Genomic DNA, 18,397 nt, shown 5'->3' with positions numbered 1-18,397 from the left:
CATCGGTCGCCTTCGATGCATCCGGCTCTCGGTGCCGGTGAGGAGTCGACGCAGAAGCATCAGCGTCGAGAGGAGAGGTCCCCTTTGGTAGTGGAGGTATCGACGCGTCAGGGTCCCAGCACTTCGGTGCAGTCTCCTGGACCCGAGCAGCTTCCGGCACCGACACCTCTGCCTAATGTGGTTTCAGCATTTCACCTAAACCAGCCTATTTTTCTGCCCTCCTTTTCTAGGGATCAGTTTCCAGAATCCTTTTGGCAGTTGCACCTTTTGGACGTGCGCAGGACTCTGTTGCAATACTTGCGAATGACCAATGTTTTTAGGAGCTCTGATCACCTTTTTGTATTGGTGTCAGGTCATCGCAGAGGGTCTCCAGCGTCTAAAGCCACTATAGCCCGTTGGCTTAAGGAAGCCATTTTTTCTGCATATCTGCTTTCTGGCCGGCCTCTGCCTGACGCCTTTAAGGCACATTCCACAAGAGCGATTTCCTCCTCTTGGGCTGAGATGGGCACACTCTCTCTTCAAGAGATGTGTAGTGCAGCTACTTGGGCTTCTAAGCTCTCTTTTGCCTGTCATTACAGGCTGGATGTGGCGGCCAGGAGGGACGCGCTTTTTGGAGCACAAGTGCTTGCGCGTGGTGTGGCTTGTTCCCGCCTTATCTAGGGATTGCTTTGATACATCCTATTCGTAATGGATTCATCTGCTGCTGATGACAAGGAAGGGAAAATTAGGTTCTTACCTTGGTAATTTTCTTTCCTTTAGTCACAGCAGATGAATCCATGATCCCTCCCTGATTGACTCTGTTTTGTGTTCAGTTTTTCCTGCAGACATGTTCCCTCATTGGGAGAAGTTGGAAAACAGTCTTCAGGATTTCTGTTTACTGTTCTGTTACAGGAGGTTGAGTTCGTCCCTCCTTTGTGTTATTGCTCCTGTTCTGGGGCGTTTGTTCGCTGTGAGGAAAGTTCATGTTATGCTACTTTGCGGATTAACACTGCTTTGGAAGCTTCAAAATACTGAGAGGCAGCCGTCCAGGAGGCACTATGGTTTTCAGTGTTCTCTATCTCCCCCTGCTGGAAGGTGGACATAACCACTTTGTAATGGATTCATCTGCTGTGACTAAAGGAAAGAAAATTACCAAGGTAAGAACCTAATTTTCCCATTTTCCCACCTATTTGTAGGCTCAGTGTGGCTTACGTAGTACTGGAGAGGTGTTACAGACTCCGGTGTAAACAAATACAAAGTGATGTTGTGGTAAGATAAAGTTCATGTGGCACAGCCACACTAGGGAATCGTACAACAGAAGAGTTGTGTTATGTCCATTACGTTCTTTAGTTTTCTTGTGTTGCAGAGATCAGACATTTATGTTGGATCGGTAGGGTATGCCTTTTTAAACAGGTTAGTTTTTAGTGTTTTCTGGAAGTTTAGGTGGTCGTTCGTAGTTTTCAAGGCTTTTGGTAATGCGTTCCACAGTTGTGTGCTTATGTAGGAAAAACTGGACGCGTAAGTTGATTTGTATTTGAGTCCTTTGCAGCTTGGGTAGTGCAGATTTAGGTACGTTCGTGTTGATTCAGATGTGTTTCTAGTTGGTAGGTTGATCAAGTCTGACATGTATTCCGGAGCTTCACCGTAGATAATTTTGTGAACCAGAGTGCAGATTTTTAAAGCACTGCGTTCTTTGATTGGGAGCCAGTGTAGTTTTTTGCAAAGGGGTTTTGCACTTTCAAATCTCGTTTTTCCGAAGATAAGCCTAGCTGCTGTGTTTTGAGCGGTCTGAAGTTCCTTTTAAGGTTTGTTCTTTGCATCCCACATAAATTCCATTGCAGTAGTCTACATGGCTTAGTACCATTGATTGTATCAGGTTGCAAAATGTTTCCCTCGGGAAGAATTGTTTCATGCATTTGAGTTTCCACATTGAGTGGAACATTTTTTTTGTTGTGGATATCACTTGGCTTTCTAGTGTTAAGTTGTGGTCCATTGTAATGCCGAGAATTTTCAGGCTGTCTGAGATAGGGAGGGTGTAATCTGGGGTGTTGATAATTGTGGGGTTATCCGCGCTGTGTAGGGATGAGAGGATGAGACAGTGTGTTTTTTCTTTGTTTAGTTTTAGTTAAAATGCATTTGCCCAAGAGTCCATGATGTTCAAGCTGATCTTGATTTTTGTTGGTGATTTCTGTCAGTTTAGATTTGTAAGGAATGAATATTGTGACACTAGTAAAAAAGGCCCGTTTCTGACACAAATGAAACGGGCGCTAGCAAGGTTTTCCTCGGAGTGTGTATGTTTGGGAGAGTGTATGTGAGAGTGACCGTTTGAGAGTCAGAGTGAAAGTGTGAGTGTGTCTGTGTGAGAGAGAGAGAGTGAGTCTGGGTGTGAGTGTGTTTGTGAGAGTGTGTGAGAGAATGAGAGTGTGTGCAAGTGTGTATGTGAGACACAGTGTGAGAGAGAGTGTGTGTGTGTGGGCGAGAGAGAGAGTGTGTGTGAGAGACAGATTCTCTGTGAGAGTGAGTGTATGAGACCAAGCGAGTGTGTGAGTGACTGTGTGGCACATAGAGAGTGAATGTGATACAGTGTGAGACAGAGTGTGTGAGAGTGAGAGTCAGAAAGACATTGTATATGAGAGAGAGAGAGTGTGAGCCCTGCCCTCCCAATCTATGCCCATCTGTCCCCTGCCCCCTCCATTCATCCTTTTCCAGCAATTCCCCTCTGTCCCTGAGCCCTGCCCTCCCAATCCATGCCCATCCATGCTCCTCTGTCACCTGTCCCCTCCATTCATCCCTATCCAGCAATTCCCCTCTCTCCCTGAGCCCTGCCCTGCAATCCATATCCATCCATGCCCATCTGTCCCCTCCATTCATCCCTATCCAGCAATTCCCCTCTCCCTGAGCCCTGCCCTCCCAATCCATGCCCCTCTGTCACCTGCCCCCTCCATTCATCCCTAACCAGCAATTCCCCTCTCTCCCTGAGCCCTGCCCTGCAATCCATATCCATCCATGCCCATGTCCCCTCCATTCATCCCTATCCAGCAATTCCCCTCTCTCCCTGAGCCCTGCCCTCCCAATCCATGCCCATCCATGCTCCTCTGTCCCCTGCCCCCTCCATTCATCCCTTTCCAGCAATTCCCCTCTCTCCCTGATCCCTGCCCTCCCAATCCATGCCCATCCATGTTCCTCTGTCACCTGCCCCCTCCATTCATCCCTATCCAGCAATTTCCCTCTGTCCCTGAGCCCTGCCCTGCAATCCATATCCATCCATGGCCATCTGTCCCCTCCATTCATCCCTATCCAGCAATTCCCCTCTCTCCCTGAGCCCTGCCCTCCCAATCCATGCCCATCCATGTTCCTCTGTCACCTGCCCCCTCCATTCATCCCTATCCAGCAATTTCCCTCTGTCCCTGAGCCCTGCCCTGCAATCCATATCCATCCATGCCCATCTGTCCCCTCCATTCATCCCTATCCAGCAATTCCCCTCTCCCTGAGCCCTGCCCTCCCAATCCATGCCCCTCTGTCCCCTGCCCCCTCCATTCATCCCTTTCCAGCAATTCCCCTCTCTCCCTGAGCCCTGCCCTCCCAATCCATGCCCATCCATGTTCCTCTGTCCCCTGCCCCCTCCATACGTACAACATGGCTATTATTAAACTGCAATTATAAGCGCATACAATTGTACTATAAACAGAATCTCAAAGAGAAGAGACTCCCGTCCCACCCACGTATCCCCAGTGTGTACCCTCCCTCTCTTCATCCAAACCCCCCAAATCAGCGGTCTTGCATTTTTTATTTAAAACAAACCCCTCTTTAAGACCTAAAACTGACGCGTCCTAAATGAGCAAAACACTTTATCACACCATCTTCCCAGGTCCCCCTCACCGCGTTTCCTCTGTCAGTTTATGACCCGGCCCAGCTGTTTTAAACTTCATGTCGGTCTTGATTCCTTGGAAAAATCTCTTCATGACTTAAGCTACCGAAACACAGCCCTTCTTTTTTTTAAATTTACCTCCGTGGCGGTTCCGGTAGCGAAGCGTCAGGGAAGGAGGCGGCGCTCCCGACGTCTAGCCTTCCCTTCGCTGTGTTCCGCCTTCTTCTGACGTCATCCTTGACGTCAGAAGAAGGCGGAGCACAACGAAGGGAAGGCTAGAGACGTCGGGAGCGCCGCCTCCTTCCCTGACGCTGCGCTGCCGGAATTGTTTGTTTTTTTTTCCGCCCTCGACGTCATGACGTTTGACGCGAGGGCGGGGCAGAGACGACTGGCTGGCTTGAAGGCTTCACACCACGAATCCACGAACCCTTCAGCCTGGGAGTGACGTTAGATGGCTTCAGAACGTTGTCCTCAGAACGTTGAGGGTGCGTTTTATTATATTAGATTGTCTACCTAGATGAAAGGGTTAAGGCCTTGGTTGGATAAGGACTTGGCTAGTGGGGTCAGCATTAGGTTGAAGAGAATCGGTGATAGCTGTGATCCTTGTGGTACTCCACAGTCTGCTTTCCAGGGTGATATGTTTGATTTTACTTGATATGTTCTTGTGGTTAGGAAACCCTTGATCCAGCTAAGTATGTTTCTTCAATCCCGAACTTATCTATTTCTTATTAATATATTATGATTTACCATGTCGAATGCACTAGACATGTCGAATTGGAGGAGGAGGATGTTTTTGCCTATTGCTATTTCCTGCTTGAATTTGGCTAGAAGAGTGAGTAGTACTGTTTCTGTGCTGTGGGAGGGGCTGAAAACCTGACTGATTCGTGTAATATTGAGAATTTGTTTATATTTGGCTACCATGCTTTCCATCAGTTTGACTGACAACGGAATGGATGCTACTGGAAGATAGTTAGTGATTTCATTTGTTTTTTTCTTGGTGTCTTTTGGTATCGGAGTGCGTAGGATATTGCCATTTTCCTTAGGGAAGAGACCTTGCTGAAGCACATAGTTTAGGTGGGATGTGAGGTCTGCTATGAAGCAGTCTGGCTGATTTCATTAGGTAATTGTGGTAGGTATCTTGTTTACAGTGAGTGTTGGAGAACCTGCTGATCGCCTTTGCAACTGTATCGAAGATAAGGAGGGCAAATTTTAACTAGGTTCGGTCAGCCGGGTATTCTCCAGTGGTTGGGTCCAACTCATTAAGGAAGATTTCAATGTCATTGTTGTCCTGCGATAGCGTGTTGCATAGGTTTGCAATTTTTTCATTGAAATACTTAGCAAGTTTGTCTGCAGATGGGATGTCTGTATTCGATGTAGTGACCAAGTTGGTGTCTAGGAGTTTGTTCACGAGTTGGAATAGTTTCTTCATGTCTTTGTAATCTGTCCCTATTTTAGTTTTATAGTATGATCTTTTGGTCTGTCTTATTGCGTATTTGTATTTTCTTTGTGATTGTTTCCATGTGTTGTGTGTTCGTCTTTTGTTTTTCTCCATGTTCGTTCGAGTTTCCTGGATTGTGTTTTTTTTTTTTTTTGCTTTTTCAGTTCATCGTTGAACCATGGTATTCAGTTATGGTTACGTGAAGTTCTTGTTCATAAGGGTGCTATTTCATCTAGTATGCATTTGCATCTTTTATCCCATTCCAGGAGGTAATATATGGATTCTGTACTGTCCATTCATTGTATATCTGTTTCCAGAATGTTTTCGTGTCTACTTGGCCTCTTGTGCTGTAGGATGTGTGTTCTAGTATTTGGTGTAATCCCTTCTTCCGCCAGTGTAGGGATAAATTTAATTTGTAGTGATCAGTACAGGGTGTTTCTGTCCATTTAATATCTGTTATTAGGTTCTGGTCTGTTGAAAGTTTGTGTGAGATGAGATCAAGTGTGTGCCCTTTGACGTGGGTTGCTTGCATTTGTGGCCATTTGAGATCCCATAGGTGGAGGAATTCCTTACATTCTCGTGCGTTGATTGAGTTGGGTCTTCTAAGTGAAGGTTGATGTCTCCTAATACTAGTACATTGGAGTTGGTTACACGTGTTTGAAATGAAGTCCATGAAGTTAGTCTGGCCTTCATTCCAATTACCTGGAGGTCTGTAAAACAAGACACAATTCAATTGATCGCGTAGGGGTTTTGTTATGGATTCTGATTGAGGCTCATTCCAATTACCTGGAGGTCTGTAAAACAAGACACAATTCAATTGATCGCGTAGGGGTTTTGTTGTGGATTCTGATTGAGGCAATTTCAAGTTGAGGTGTCATGGACTCGGCAGTGGTTTCGGTGGTAAAGTGGGATCGATAGATTAGTGCTGTGCCTCCGCCTCTCTTTTCCTTTCTGGTCCAGTGTGTGATTTTTGTATCCTGGAGCGCACAGGTCTAGGATTATAGGGCCCTTTTGGTCGTGGATCCAGGTTTCATTGATGAAGAGTAGGTCAAGGTCTTCTGCCGTGATCGTCTGTTAGTATTACTGTTTTGTTTATTGCAGATCTGGCGTTGATGTAGCCCACTTGGACTGTTTGGAATGGGTCTTCTGCGTCTGGTGTTGTGTGGACTTTTATTAGTTGTTGTTTCTTTGTTGAGGTGAGTTTGTTTGGACCCTTCTTTGCATTCTGTAATGGTTGTCTGTATGTTGATGTTCTTCCTTTGTTTAAGTTGTCGGTTTGATGAGGTGTGGTGTATCTGATGAATCTTTGATGATTGTATTGTATGCGTATAATGTTACTTTTTACAAGAGGGGTGGTTAGTGTTAAGTGGATCAGTGTTAAGGAGTAGATTATTAGGAGTAGTTTGAAGGTATTCATTTTGGTTTCTTTTTGCTGTGGGCTACTAATAAGACCGAGCAACTGCAAGCGACTTGCTTGCAGTTGCTTCCCTCTCTTCACTGACTTACGAAGAGGATCTTCCTTTCAAGCTGTATGTATTTCAATGCTTTTAGTCTTACTCCTGATAAAGTATAAATGAAAGCTCTGTCAGGTGAGGACTTTTATATATGAAGACTAGATTTTGCTTTATGAAGAATTAATTTATATAAGGACCTCTATCTCCATTAAGTTGTGACCTGTTTGGAATTTTTAATGGCTTGTGCCCTACAAATTTGCACAATAGAGCTGCTTTGCTTTCAGCTGAACCAGGATATGGAGAAAGATTTGAAACTGAGATTTAAATACTGATTAGTGTTTGTTCCTATGTTGATTTTTGCCTTCAGTAAAGCCAAGATGTTTATAATGGAATTGAGACATTGATTTGAACTCTTCATGAGGAACATCTGTTCCTATTAAGAATTTTTCACTGAATGTTTGATTGCTCTTCACGGCATGCTCTCTTTCTGAAAATCACACTCGTGCACTCTCTGAGAATATCCAGAACAAAATTTGAATTACACATTATTAATTTACTTATGAAAATGTGTACACAATTCTAGATGGTATAAAATGAAATTGAAATAAATACAAAAACATTCCCAAAATTCAGCATCTAGGAAAGAAAACATTTCAGTGTGTAATAAATAAAAGAACAGAGGACAGTTTGCTGATCCATGTGGCAGCTTATTCCATCCATTCTTCAACAGCTCATTGTTGAAAAGGTTTCTTGCCTTGGACCACGGCTGTCTGCCCGATGCTACTGCTTCCTGGGCTGATCCCACCTTTTCTGGGACCAGCACAGGAAGCGGTAGGGGCTGCAAAGAGCCACGATGTCGCTCTCCTTCTTTGGTTTTATTAGTGTGGACCTGGGGAAGGTACAGCGGGAGGGAGGAGAGGTAGTGGATCTGTGGGCCAGGAAGAATGCGGTCAGGTCTGTGGAGGCTTAGTCTCCCCAACCTCTTAACATGGGGTGCCTATGGGTTCCCTGCTAGTTCGGTAATGACAGAAGTGGCTGTTTAAAAAAAATACTCCATGCTTTCTTCAGTTCTCTGACCCTCTCCCATCCCTAGCTTTCTTCTTTTGTCTGCATGTTGGTACATACTTTAGATTCCTTTAGGATATGATAATTTTCAGCATAGAAAATCTATCCAGGGAATTGCTTCATTACTCAGGGAAATTCCATTGAAAATTGCTCTTCCCTTATCTAATGGTTTGTAAACTCTCAATTTTGCAAATTTCTTAAGCCACATAAATTGGATACAATTTCAAAATCCATGAGCTTTGATTGGAAAAGTAACATGTATATTAGCTCAAAGTTCTAACTATATACTACAGAGATATTTAGATCAGTTTAGGGCTATTCCTCTCTATCCCAAAGAGATTATATTAGTATACCTAGCTTTCACAGAAGTGAAACCTCACAAAAAAAAACCCAAAATGCCCAGTATAGTATGTTCTGTCTTACACATAGATCAGTATTCTTAGGAAACTGTATACTTCAGCTGCATAAACTTCTATAAACCAATATTGTATATATATGGATAAAAGCTACATGTTTTTCACATACACCAATAATGTCACCACAGAAAGCAAAAGGCCTACTTGACATAATTTAATGTGAATTGAGGCCCAAGGGTTAGCATCAAGGTGTTTTGCTTCTTTGTGCATGGCTACAAAGTTTACTTGGTAAACTCAGCTCTTTAGTCTTCTGACATAATTGGTATCCATGTTATTTTTTCATAATAAATGTCACTTATATAACATGCTTTAGATAAAGTAGTTAAGTCACAAAGTATAAATGGGAATTTTATTGGGGACAGGAATAATGTAATGGCCTAAACTTTAAAAACTTCTGTGTCTCCATTTGCCTTTTTTTTTTTTTTTTTTTTACAGTGTCAGACTGATACTCATTCCTTTCTCTCAGCCTTCACCTGTTCTCTCTCTGTATTCCTCCTCACTTCTGCCTTCACCCTGTCTCTTTCCCTTCAGCTGCTGATTGCTTCAACAGGATCCCTGCTTCCCTGCTGTGAGTGGTCCACAGAATCTTAGTGAATTCATCCTATGGGATCCCTGCTTCCCCACTGCAACTGGTATAACCACAAAGTTGAGCCATGCTGCACCGTAAACTGAGGGTGATCTTGCAAGACTTAAAACCACGGAACAGCCTCAACTTCTGGTACTGTGTGGCACAAGCTCACGGTTAGACGAGTCCTGGCGGGGGAAGCAGGGATCCCATCAGTGGAATTTAGAGCTTTGGGTTGTGGGCCACAAGTTGAACAAGCCTGATTTAAATGTTAGCTGCAGAGTGTTCTTATTTGTATGCAGTTGAATAAGATGGTGATACTATTTTGTGTTGAGTATACTCATTTAAAACAAAAAATTCTCAATTGTTTACAGCATTTCTGCACTTAACAGCCATACGTCCAATAAATCATTAAAAAAAGAGTAGACATTGAGGATCAGATTTGTTTCCTCATTTATGCACTGTTTAAAGCAGCTACTAAGTTTCCCTCTCTGGTAAGAGAGGTTTTCTTCATTCCTTTTCTGGAGCCCCTAGGTATGTCACCTCCACAGTGTACTCCGACTTTTCCAGAGACTGTTGGATCTGAACATTCAGATTTATAGCCAAGCCAATGTTCGACCCATGAATAAATTTTGATCACTTTACTTTTCTTACTTCATATTTTTGTGGCTTAATTCTTCTATACTTAAGTACAGTGAACATAGAATTTAATGGAGAAAAGTTTTTAGTAGAGAAAATGATATTGGCTTAAAAGTTTGGCTTCCAGAAGATTTTGTGCAAGAGGATTTCTGTAGTAAGTATTTTGTTTATATAATAGTCATTTTTGTTAATATTGTATAGTACTTTATGGAAAAACTTTTTTTCTACATGCTATAACAGTCTTTTTGTTTCCCACTTGTCAAAAATATATCATGACAGATCTTCAAGACAGCGTTACCACCTCATATTCACAGGGAGCAAGACCAAAAGAGAACTCATTAAGCAATTTGAGGCTCAACACTTCATCTGTCAACCATCATGTACCTTCTGAACATCCCTCATTGTTTACTAGAGAGTTGCACAGAAGCTCTTCAAGATCAACTATGTCAACAGCTAGAGAGATGGATTCCACTCAAAGGAGCACACCATTAGCTTTCACCCATATTACAAATAGAGGTGAGGCATTTCCCCTGAATACTTCATCTTCTCAACAAAGGTCAGGAAATGAGCTACCATCTGACACAGAAGGAAGGCGTACAAGCAGGCAAATATTATCTCGCTTGGCTTCTAGTATGTCTTCTACTTTTTTTTCACGGAGATCCAGCCAAGATTCTTTAAATGTGAGAACGTTGGAATCTGAAGATTCATACACTGTCCCAAGAGCTCAGTCATCCACTTCATCTGTTAGTGCGTTAGCTGCTGATGTTATGGACAATAGAACTTCTGAACCTTCTCAGGGATTTGGATTTCTTAGGCGACGCAGGGGGGGTTTATCAGCTGATTCCCAAAACTTGGCTACTGATTCAGATGCCGAAAGGTACAGACAGGATGGATATAGGACCCCTAGCACCTGGTTATCATCATCTTTTAGAAGCAGGTGTACACCATTATTTTCGAGGAGGAGGAGAGAAGGAAGAGATGAATCTGCAAGACAATCTTCTGTCTCTGATGTATCTTCTACATCACCTCAGCGGTTCAGAAGTGACTCTAGAGGAGGTTCTCTTGTAGAAGTGCAACGGAGAAATTCCACTACAACAGCTGCCAGTACATCGCCAGTGCCTGCAGAATCTGCTAACAGTTCTGGTACTGCTGCTTCCACTGCCATATCTGATTCAGTTCACAGTAGAAGAAATTCAGGGATTTCAGGGATTCTACCAAGCTCACTTTTCCGATTTGCAGTGCCCCATGGAAATGGGAGCTCTGGATCGGACAATGTCATGATAACAGTAGATATTGTCCCCTCGCTAAGAACTCTAACTGATGAACAAGAGAGTGACCAGGATCACAAACCTTCAAGAGATCCTGAAAAGATCAAGAAAATACAAGAGAGGTAACTTTTGGTGCATATTTAAGTATAAAAATTTATGATTTTGTAAATCTTCTGCAGTAGCAATACTAAAAATCTTTATTTGAAAAATGTAGCATACAGTATTTGTAGAGTTGCCAGAAACACACTACTAAAACTGTGTGGGCAGTTTTTTAGATTTCTTATAGTTAATACTTCCTCAGTCAGCTGACATGACTTTATTCTTAGGGACCTTTGTTTTCAGTTGAAATTAGAGTGAAAATAGATGTAATTACCCACATACACACCTTACACACCTTTTATAAAACTAGCAATTACAGCTGCAGTGCAGTCCAGCTTTGGAAAAGAATTTTTCCCCCCTACAGCACTCTGGGGAGGGGTATTGATGCTTGCACAGGATGCCACTGGTATTCCCCACACCTACAGTCCCCATTTTTCACTCTTAGTACTAGCTTAGACTCTTGAAGCCAAGTGCCATATGCAGTCCCATAGTTTTGGCCAGTCATGAGTGGCATGGGGTTATGGTTCCTGCATGACTCCAAGTGTCTAGGAACCATACAGAGCTGAATTAATAGTCTCTGGCCCACCCAAAAATGCTTCATTAGTAAATAGGTCTGTAGTTAAGCTATTTAAAAATATGCATGCATTCTGATACAATACTAATTATGAGAATAGTTTCATAAAATATTTTTCCACATATAAAACATCTTTTTACTTGTAGAAGATAGCTGTCTAAAATTGCACATGGGCATACATTTGTGAAAAGTGCAACGTGATAGGTTCATAAATGTGCTGAGAACATAATTTGGGTGGAGGTGTGATTAAAAATCTGCTTGTGTAACTTTTTTTTTATTTTTAGAATAAGAACATATTTGAACAAATTTATATCTTTTTCACAGGTATAAATTTATGTGAGAATCTGCTGCTGAGGCTTGTTGTAAGAGCCTATTTTTATAAAATGGACACCTTTATTGATTTTTTTTTTTTCCCGGGGGTGGGGGGGAGGGTTGGCAGGGATTTTACATATGTGCCCTGTTATGAAAATAACCCTCCCCTGCACCTCCCAAGGTATTCATGGTTTTAGTATATTGTACACCAAAATAAATGGTTGATTCAAAGAAATAGCATATGCCTATCAAAATAAACACATCTATTAGGAAAAACAGTACTTTTCTTTCCACTGATCTTTTGCTTGGTTTTGTTGAAATAAACATGAATAAATACCAGGAAACTTTAAATACAATAAAACTGAAAGTGAAGGTGTGTACTTGTATATCTAACTCATTAGCTGTAACATACACTGTAGACATAAATATAACTTGGTCAGTATAATGCTGGATCCACTTTTAGGGGTCCTTTTACAAAGGTGCCATAGAGTTTTTAGTTCACTAATTGGCGCCTGCTAAATGCTAGAGACACCAATAGGAATATATGGGCATCTCTAGCATTTAGCGCACGCATGTTTAATTCACATGCTAAAACGCTAACGTGTCTTTGTAAAAGGACCCCTTATTGCGGTAGTAAAGGGTTGTACCCAGTCCTGCCTTTTATTAACATATTAAACATTTGACTGGTAGGTTGATGGTGTCAGCTGTCAGTACATGTAATTGTAAATAAATGACATAACATGGTCAAATATCTTGGACCCCAGTGTCCATGTTATAGTGTGTCTACAGTGTATTTTGTAAGGCACAGTTTTACCAGCTGAGCATTTTGCCCATTCAGCCTGTAAATCCGTTAAGTCCATTTTAAACACTTTAAAACCTGTTGTTTTGAAGCTGTTTTGTGAATTTTGTTTTTTGATTTGCACTTGTCAGGTGAACTCTGAAACCTTTGTACGGAGTCTTAGTTTTGTAGTTTTTGTTTGAAATACCAGGACTCCTCTCTCAAAAGCATTTAGATTCTGTAAAAAATAAATAAATCCCAGTTCCCATTTAAATTTTATTGTCATCAGTTTTTTAGTACTAATATATCCAGCAATAAAATAACTAAAACCAAGTTGCTTAATGGCCACTGACTTTTTTTTCCCCTAAATGTTCCCCCTCCACCCCCCCCCCCCCCTTTACACAGCTGCACGGCAATGCTCTCAACATTTCAAAGTGAATGGACAGTGTCGGCATTAGCGCACCGGCATTCGTTAGCAGGACTTTGTAAAACTGGGAAGTTAGTATTTTCTGCTTATATACAGTTACCAGCTCTTTTTTTCCCCTTTGTTGCAGCCTTCTTCTAGAGGATTCAGAAGAGGAGGAGGGTGATTTATGTAGAATTTGCCAGATGGGAGTTGCATCACAAACTAATCCCTTGATAGAACCATGCAGGTGCACTGGAAGTCTGCAATATGTTCACCAGGAGTGTATAAAGAAATGGCTGCAGGCTAAAATTAACTCTGGTATGGTGTACTGTTAATATCTATTTCTGCTGTGTTTTTGATCTCTTAATATCAGCTTTATATATTTGAGTAGTATCAGTGCACTGTGAAAATACTAATTAGCTTTGTGTTTGCGTGTTTTGTTGGTTTAAAGGCTTTTTTTTTTTTGGTAATTCTTTTTTAAATCTTTGCATTCCTGGTACGCATCTTTGTTTTTTTTTTAAAGGATTTGTTCATATTGGCTATGCTATCATAAATGACCGCACAAAGTAGAATTCTGCAGTACCAATTTCAGTTTCTTATTGCATCTCTTTATATTTGGGATCCCAAGCAAGAATTGTTGATCAAAGTAATCTGGTAACAAATAAATCCTTTTCATCCTGCTAGAACAGTGCAGACCAATGGGTTATGTACCCCCCTACCAGCACATGTAGGTAGTGACATCACTGGTATAAGGGCTGGGCAGCTTGGAACAGTTCAGTATGTTTTCTGTGTTCAGCAGATGATGTAGATTAGACTGGTGCAACAGGCTTTTCTCGATGCATGTCTTCTCAGTGTGCACTGTCTTCTTTTTGTCATTTTGGCTGATGTATCTCTTAGGGTTTGGACCACAATCTCTTATCCCCCCCCCCCACCCCTCTTGGTCAAGCCTGGAAGAGTCTGACCCTCCACAACCCTGAGTCTGTCAACAATCTCATTTGATGAGGTTTTATGGCAAAGGTCCCTGCAGGGTCCATACCAGCAGGGGTTGAGGATCCCCATTTCCTCCAGAACATTCTTATATTGTTTCATGTGGGGTTTTTTTTGTTTGTTTTTTAATCTAATTGGCTAAGTAGCAGGGACTGTCTCCTATTTTCATCTAGTACGTTCTGTAAAGATACAGATTTTTCTACCATTGCTACATCCTGTTTCCCAGAAAAGTAAAGTAGCAAATTCAAGGGACACCATGGTGGTGGTGGTAGTGCTCAAATTGGTTTTATTTGGACAGTCACAGCCAGTGGGCAGTTTCTGGGATTTCCCTAATGAAATATACACAAGATTTGTATGTACTCCTTCCAAAATACACAGATATCCTTAATGATATGAATGATAAAAGCCTGATGGTCAAGGGGGTGCCTGAGGACTGCACCCCCTGGTTTGCACACTGTTGAAATCAGTCCTTGTTTGAAGGAGGTCATTGTATTATGTGGGTGAGTTTGTTCATATAAACAATAACTTTGCAGGCGGGTCAAATTAGTAGTCAGTTAAGTATGTGTGTATGACTTGTTAGTGTGCATATTCTTTGCTTATTACATGGTTAAAAATATAATTAAATTATGATATGTACTACCAAAATTGAATTACTTTATATAAATGTGCGGCTTATACCTTGATGGATTAATACTTAATGTAGAATTTCAGTAAGTGAAGCATTTGTGTTTCTAGGTTCTACATTGGATGCAGTAACTACTTGTGAGTTGTGTAAGGAAAAGTTGAAGCTTAACCTTGAAGACTTTGATATTCATGAACTCTACAGGACACGTGCAAATGAAAGGGTCAGTATGTCATGTCCTAGCTGATTCAGCTCGTCAATGATAGGATTGCTAAATTTCATAGTTCAGGTGTGTTTTGCATACCTATGACTGAAGAAATGTTATAACTGGCAAGTACTTATGAGCAACTATTTACTAAATAGAACTTTAGCAAGGAAATACATTACTGAGCATTTTATATCCTAAAGTACATCTCTTGTAAATGAGTAACTTTTTGTATAATCCATCTAGGAACTGCTGTGAATTCTAAAAATACAGGAAAAATAGGACTTGGGTTGAGGAGTCGGATGGTATCCTGGGTCAGTATCCACTCTGTTTAGGGTTGATACCTGAGACACACTATCTTTGTTCTGTTTTCACCATGGCTGCCTCTTAAAAAAACATTTTAAATATATTTTTGGATCAGTAGTTCCCACTGTATGCTTCCGTCTCAGTTTGGACTGGGCTGTAGCACTGAGCTTTCATTTGCAATTATCTGATGTTTTTTTTTTTTCTAGTATAGTAATCATCCTTAGCCAGTTGGTGTAGTGATGGTCTGTGAGCAGGAACCACAGGCTACCATTTCCTCCAAAATTCAGTATATATTCATCCTAAGTCCAGCACGTAGGGTATGGTCAGTGATTGGGGCTCCTTATCACTGGGAACATGAACACCGCCTCTGCAGCATTACCAGACAGGCTAAGAACTGAAAATATGCACTTCTACATGGTTATGGGGCATCTCCTTGAGGGCCTCCTAAAGTATTACTGTGCTCTATATCAATGGTTCTCCCATCCTTAGGACACACTTAATCTGGTTTTCAGTGTACTCAGAATGAATTTGCATGTGTTAAACTTGCATCTGCTGAACCTAGCTGGTTGGCATGTCTTGAGGACAGGTCTGTGTAACATTGCTCTAGATTGGAACTCTGGTTCTCATGGTCTCTTAAAACCAGAATTTTATATGTAAAAGCTTGTTTTACATATTAAAGCTAGAGCAGAAGAGTATTGGACGGAGCAGGGCCCTTATCACCTTTGAGGAGTTACAGGCTTGCCTAGTGGTGACCTGGGAGAATAGATTTGCTTATTGCCAGATCAAATACTATTTTACCTCCTTGAACAGGGAGCTTTTAAATCATAAAATGGGTGACCAAATACGGGGATAGTTTAATGACATTTCTTAAGATATCTATTTTGGGACTTCATCAGGCTCGGAGTCAATGGAAACCCCCAAAGAATTTAGAGGATTTGATGCTCTGCTGGGAGAGGGACTTGGTTGCCCCCTTGCTTGACTAACTGATATATTTTGAAAAGTCTATGCCGTATTCCATGCCTCACTCCTAACGTGAGACTTACAGAATACTATTTTAGAGTCCTCCACGAGCCTATTTTGCTCAATTACAATTGTATCATGTTTTATCTGTCATATCCTCAATCTTTCACTGTCCACTGCGACTGTTCCTGATGCCTTCAAACATGCCATAGTCACACCACTCTTTAAAAAACCCTACCTGTCCTTCAAACTATTGCCCCATCTCCTTCCTTTCCTATCCAAGATACTTGAACGTGCTGTTCACCGCCGTTGCCTTGACTTTCTTTCATCTCAAGCTATTCTTGATCCACTTCAATCTGGCTTTCGTCCCCTTCATTCAACTGAAACAGTGCTTGCTAAAGTCTCCAATGATCTGTTCCTGGCCAGACCCAGAGGTCTCTATTCTATCCTCATCTTTCTTGATCTATCTGCTGCTTTTGACACTATTGATCACAGCCTACTCCTTGATACGCTGTCCTCACTTGGATTTCATGGCTCTGTTCTTTCCTTGTTTTCTTCTTATCTCTTCCAGCGTACCTTTAGTGTATACTCTGGACTGTCCTTCCATGTTAAAATTGTACAGCGCTGCGTAACCCTAGTAGCGCTTTAGAAATGTTAAGTAGTAGTAGTTGATCCTCTTCTACTTCTATCCCACTGTCAGTTGGTGTACCTCAGGGATCTGTCCTGGGACCTCTTCTTTTCTCCATCTATATTTCTTCCCTTGGTACCAGGGGCGTAGCTACGGGTGGGCCTGGGCCCACCCAGTTTTCAGTCAGGCCCATCCAGATGTCACTGTGTCTCCTCACCCTCTCCCACCCCCGCCGTAGCGCTTGTATTCAACGCTATCGGTGCTGCCTCCTCCACCTCACAATCTCCGAGTCCGTCTCCCACTCCCGTGGGCTGCCGCTTGTGATTTGCTACCAGCACTGCCTGACAACAGCTGACAGACGCGGTGCGATGTCCTCCGGGGGTGGGGCCTTCCCTCTGCCACACTGATTCAACTTCCTGTTTACGCAGGGCAGAAGAACACACGTGGCAGAGGGAAGGTCCTGGAGCATGTCGCCGGTAGCAAATTACAAGCGCTGCCACGGGGGTGGGAGATGGAGACTGTGAGGTGGAGGAGGCAGCGCCGATAGCGTTGAATACAAGTGCGGGGGTGAGAGAGGGTAAGGAAGACAGTGGTCTGCTCGCCCTGCAAGGGGAGGGGGCTGAAGGGAAGGGAGAGGTTCTGGGGGTGGGTAAGGAAGACAAAGGGGAGCGGGCTGAAGGGAAGGGAGAGGTTCTGGACGTGTGTGTGGGGGGGGTGAGGAAGACAAAGGGGAGTGGGCTCTGTAAGGGGAGGGGGCTGAAGGGAAGGGAGAGGGTTCTGGACGTGTGTGTGTGGGGGGGGTGAGGAAGACAAAGGGGAGTGGGCTCCTCAAGAGGAGCGGGCTGAAGGGAAGGCAGAGGTGCTGGACTTTTTTTTGGGGGGGGGGGGAGGGAGGTAAGGAAGATACGGAGGGGCTGGCCCTTGGAGGGGAGGGGCCTGAAGGGAAGAGAGGTGCTAGACTTGTGAGGGGCAGGGGGTTGGAGAGAACGGAAGGGAGAGAGGTACTGGACTTGCAGGGGGGAAGTTTGAGGGAAGGGGAGTGGTGCTGGATTTGCAGGGGGGTTGGAGCGAAGGGGAGAGGAGCTGGATATGGGGGGTTGGAGGGAAAGGGGAGATGTGCTGGATATGCAGAGGGTTGAAAAGAGGTGCTGGGCACGTAGGGGGGCTGGATAAAAGGGAGAGAGGTGCTGGACATGGGAGGGGGGGGGGGCTGGAGGAGAGGTGCTGGATATGCAGGGGATGGTTGAAGGGAAAGGAGAGATGTGGACCTGCAAAGAGAGAGGTGCTGGACCTATGGGAGGGGTTAGAGGGAAGGGAGAGATATGCTGGACAAGGGGATGAAGGAAGAGGGAGTCGAATGCTGAACCCATAGTGGGAGAGCCAGATGCATAAGTGGAAGGAAAGAGAGAGGAAGAGAAGCTGGTTGGGGTGGGATCAGAGAGGAGAGGGACACATTGGTGTGGAGGATAGAGAAAAGGGACATAGGTAGGTGTACAGATACAGAAGGGAGATGATAGGCATTAGGTGGTAGCATGGGGACAGGCACACAAATGTGAGATGCTGTATGGGGATGGCATATGGGCACAGAGGGGCAATGCCTGACAAGGGGGGGGGGATATGGAATAGAAATATAATGCTGGACACTGGAGAAGGGGGTATATGGAAACAGAGAGGGGGGAGAGATACCAGACAAGGGGGAGACTAGGAACACAGAAGGGATATGCTGGGCATGGGGTGCGTAGGTGCAAAGAGGAATGATGGATGAGGGGATATGAACACAGGGGAGATACTGGACAGGGAAATACAGGAAAACGGAGATGGATGATGG

The 18,397-nt window shown here is 43.2% G+C and overlaps 1 protein-coding gene across 1 annotated transcript in view; it reads left to right on the top strand.

The window, feature by feature from the left end:
* Positions 1–18,397, top strand: part of MARCHF7 (membrane associated ring-CH-type finger 7) — a 125,958-nt gene that overhangs the window by 74,456 nt on the left and 33,105 nt on the right. Inside the window, exons 6-8 of the mRNA XM_030208827.1 lie at positions 9,704–10,814; positions 13,010–13,179; positions 14,584–14,693. Coding sequence (XP_030064687.1) covers positions 9,704–10,814; positions 13,010–13,179; positions 14,584–14,693 — 1,391 coding nt within the window. The remainder of the gene's footprint in view (positions 1–9,703; positions 10,815–13,009; positions 13,180–14,583; positions 14,694–18,397) is intronic.

This window comes from Microcaecilia unicolor, chromosome 7 (genome assembly GCF_901765095.1).
Source record: "Microcaecilia unicolor chromosome 7, aMicUni1.1, whole genome shotgun sequence".
NCBI classification, from domain to species: Eukaryota; Metazoa; Chordata; class Amphibia; order Gymnophiona; family Siphonopidae; genus Microcaecilia; species Microcaecilia unicolor.
Note: the sequence above shows the minus strand (reverse complement) of the source record. Positions and strands in the feature narration are given on the sequence as shown.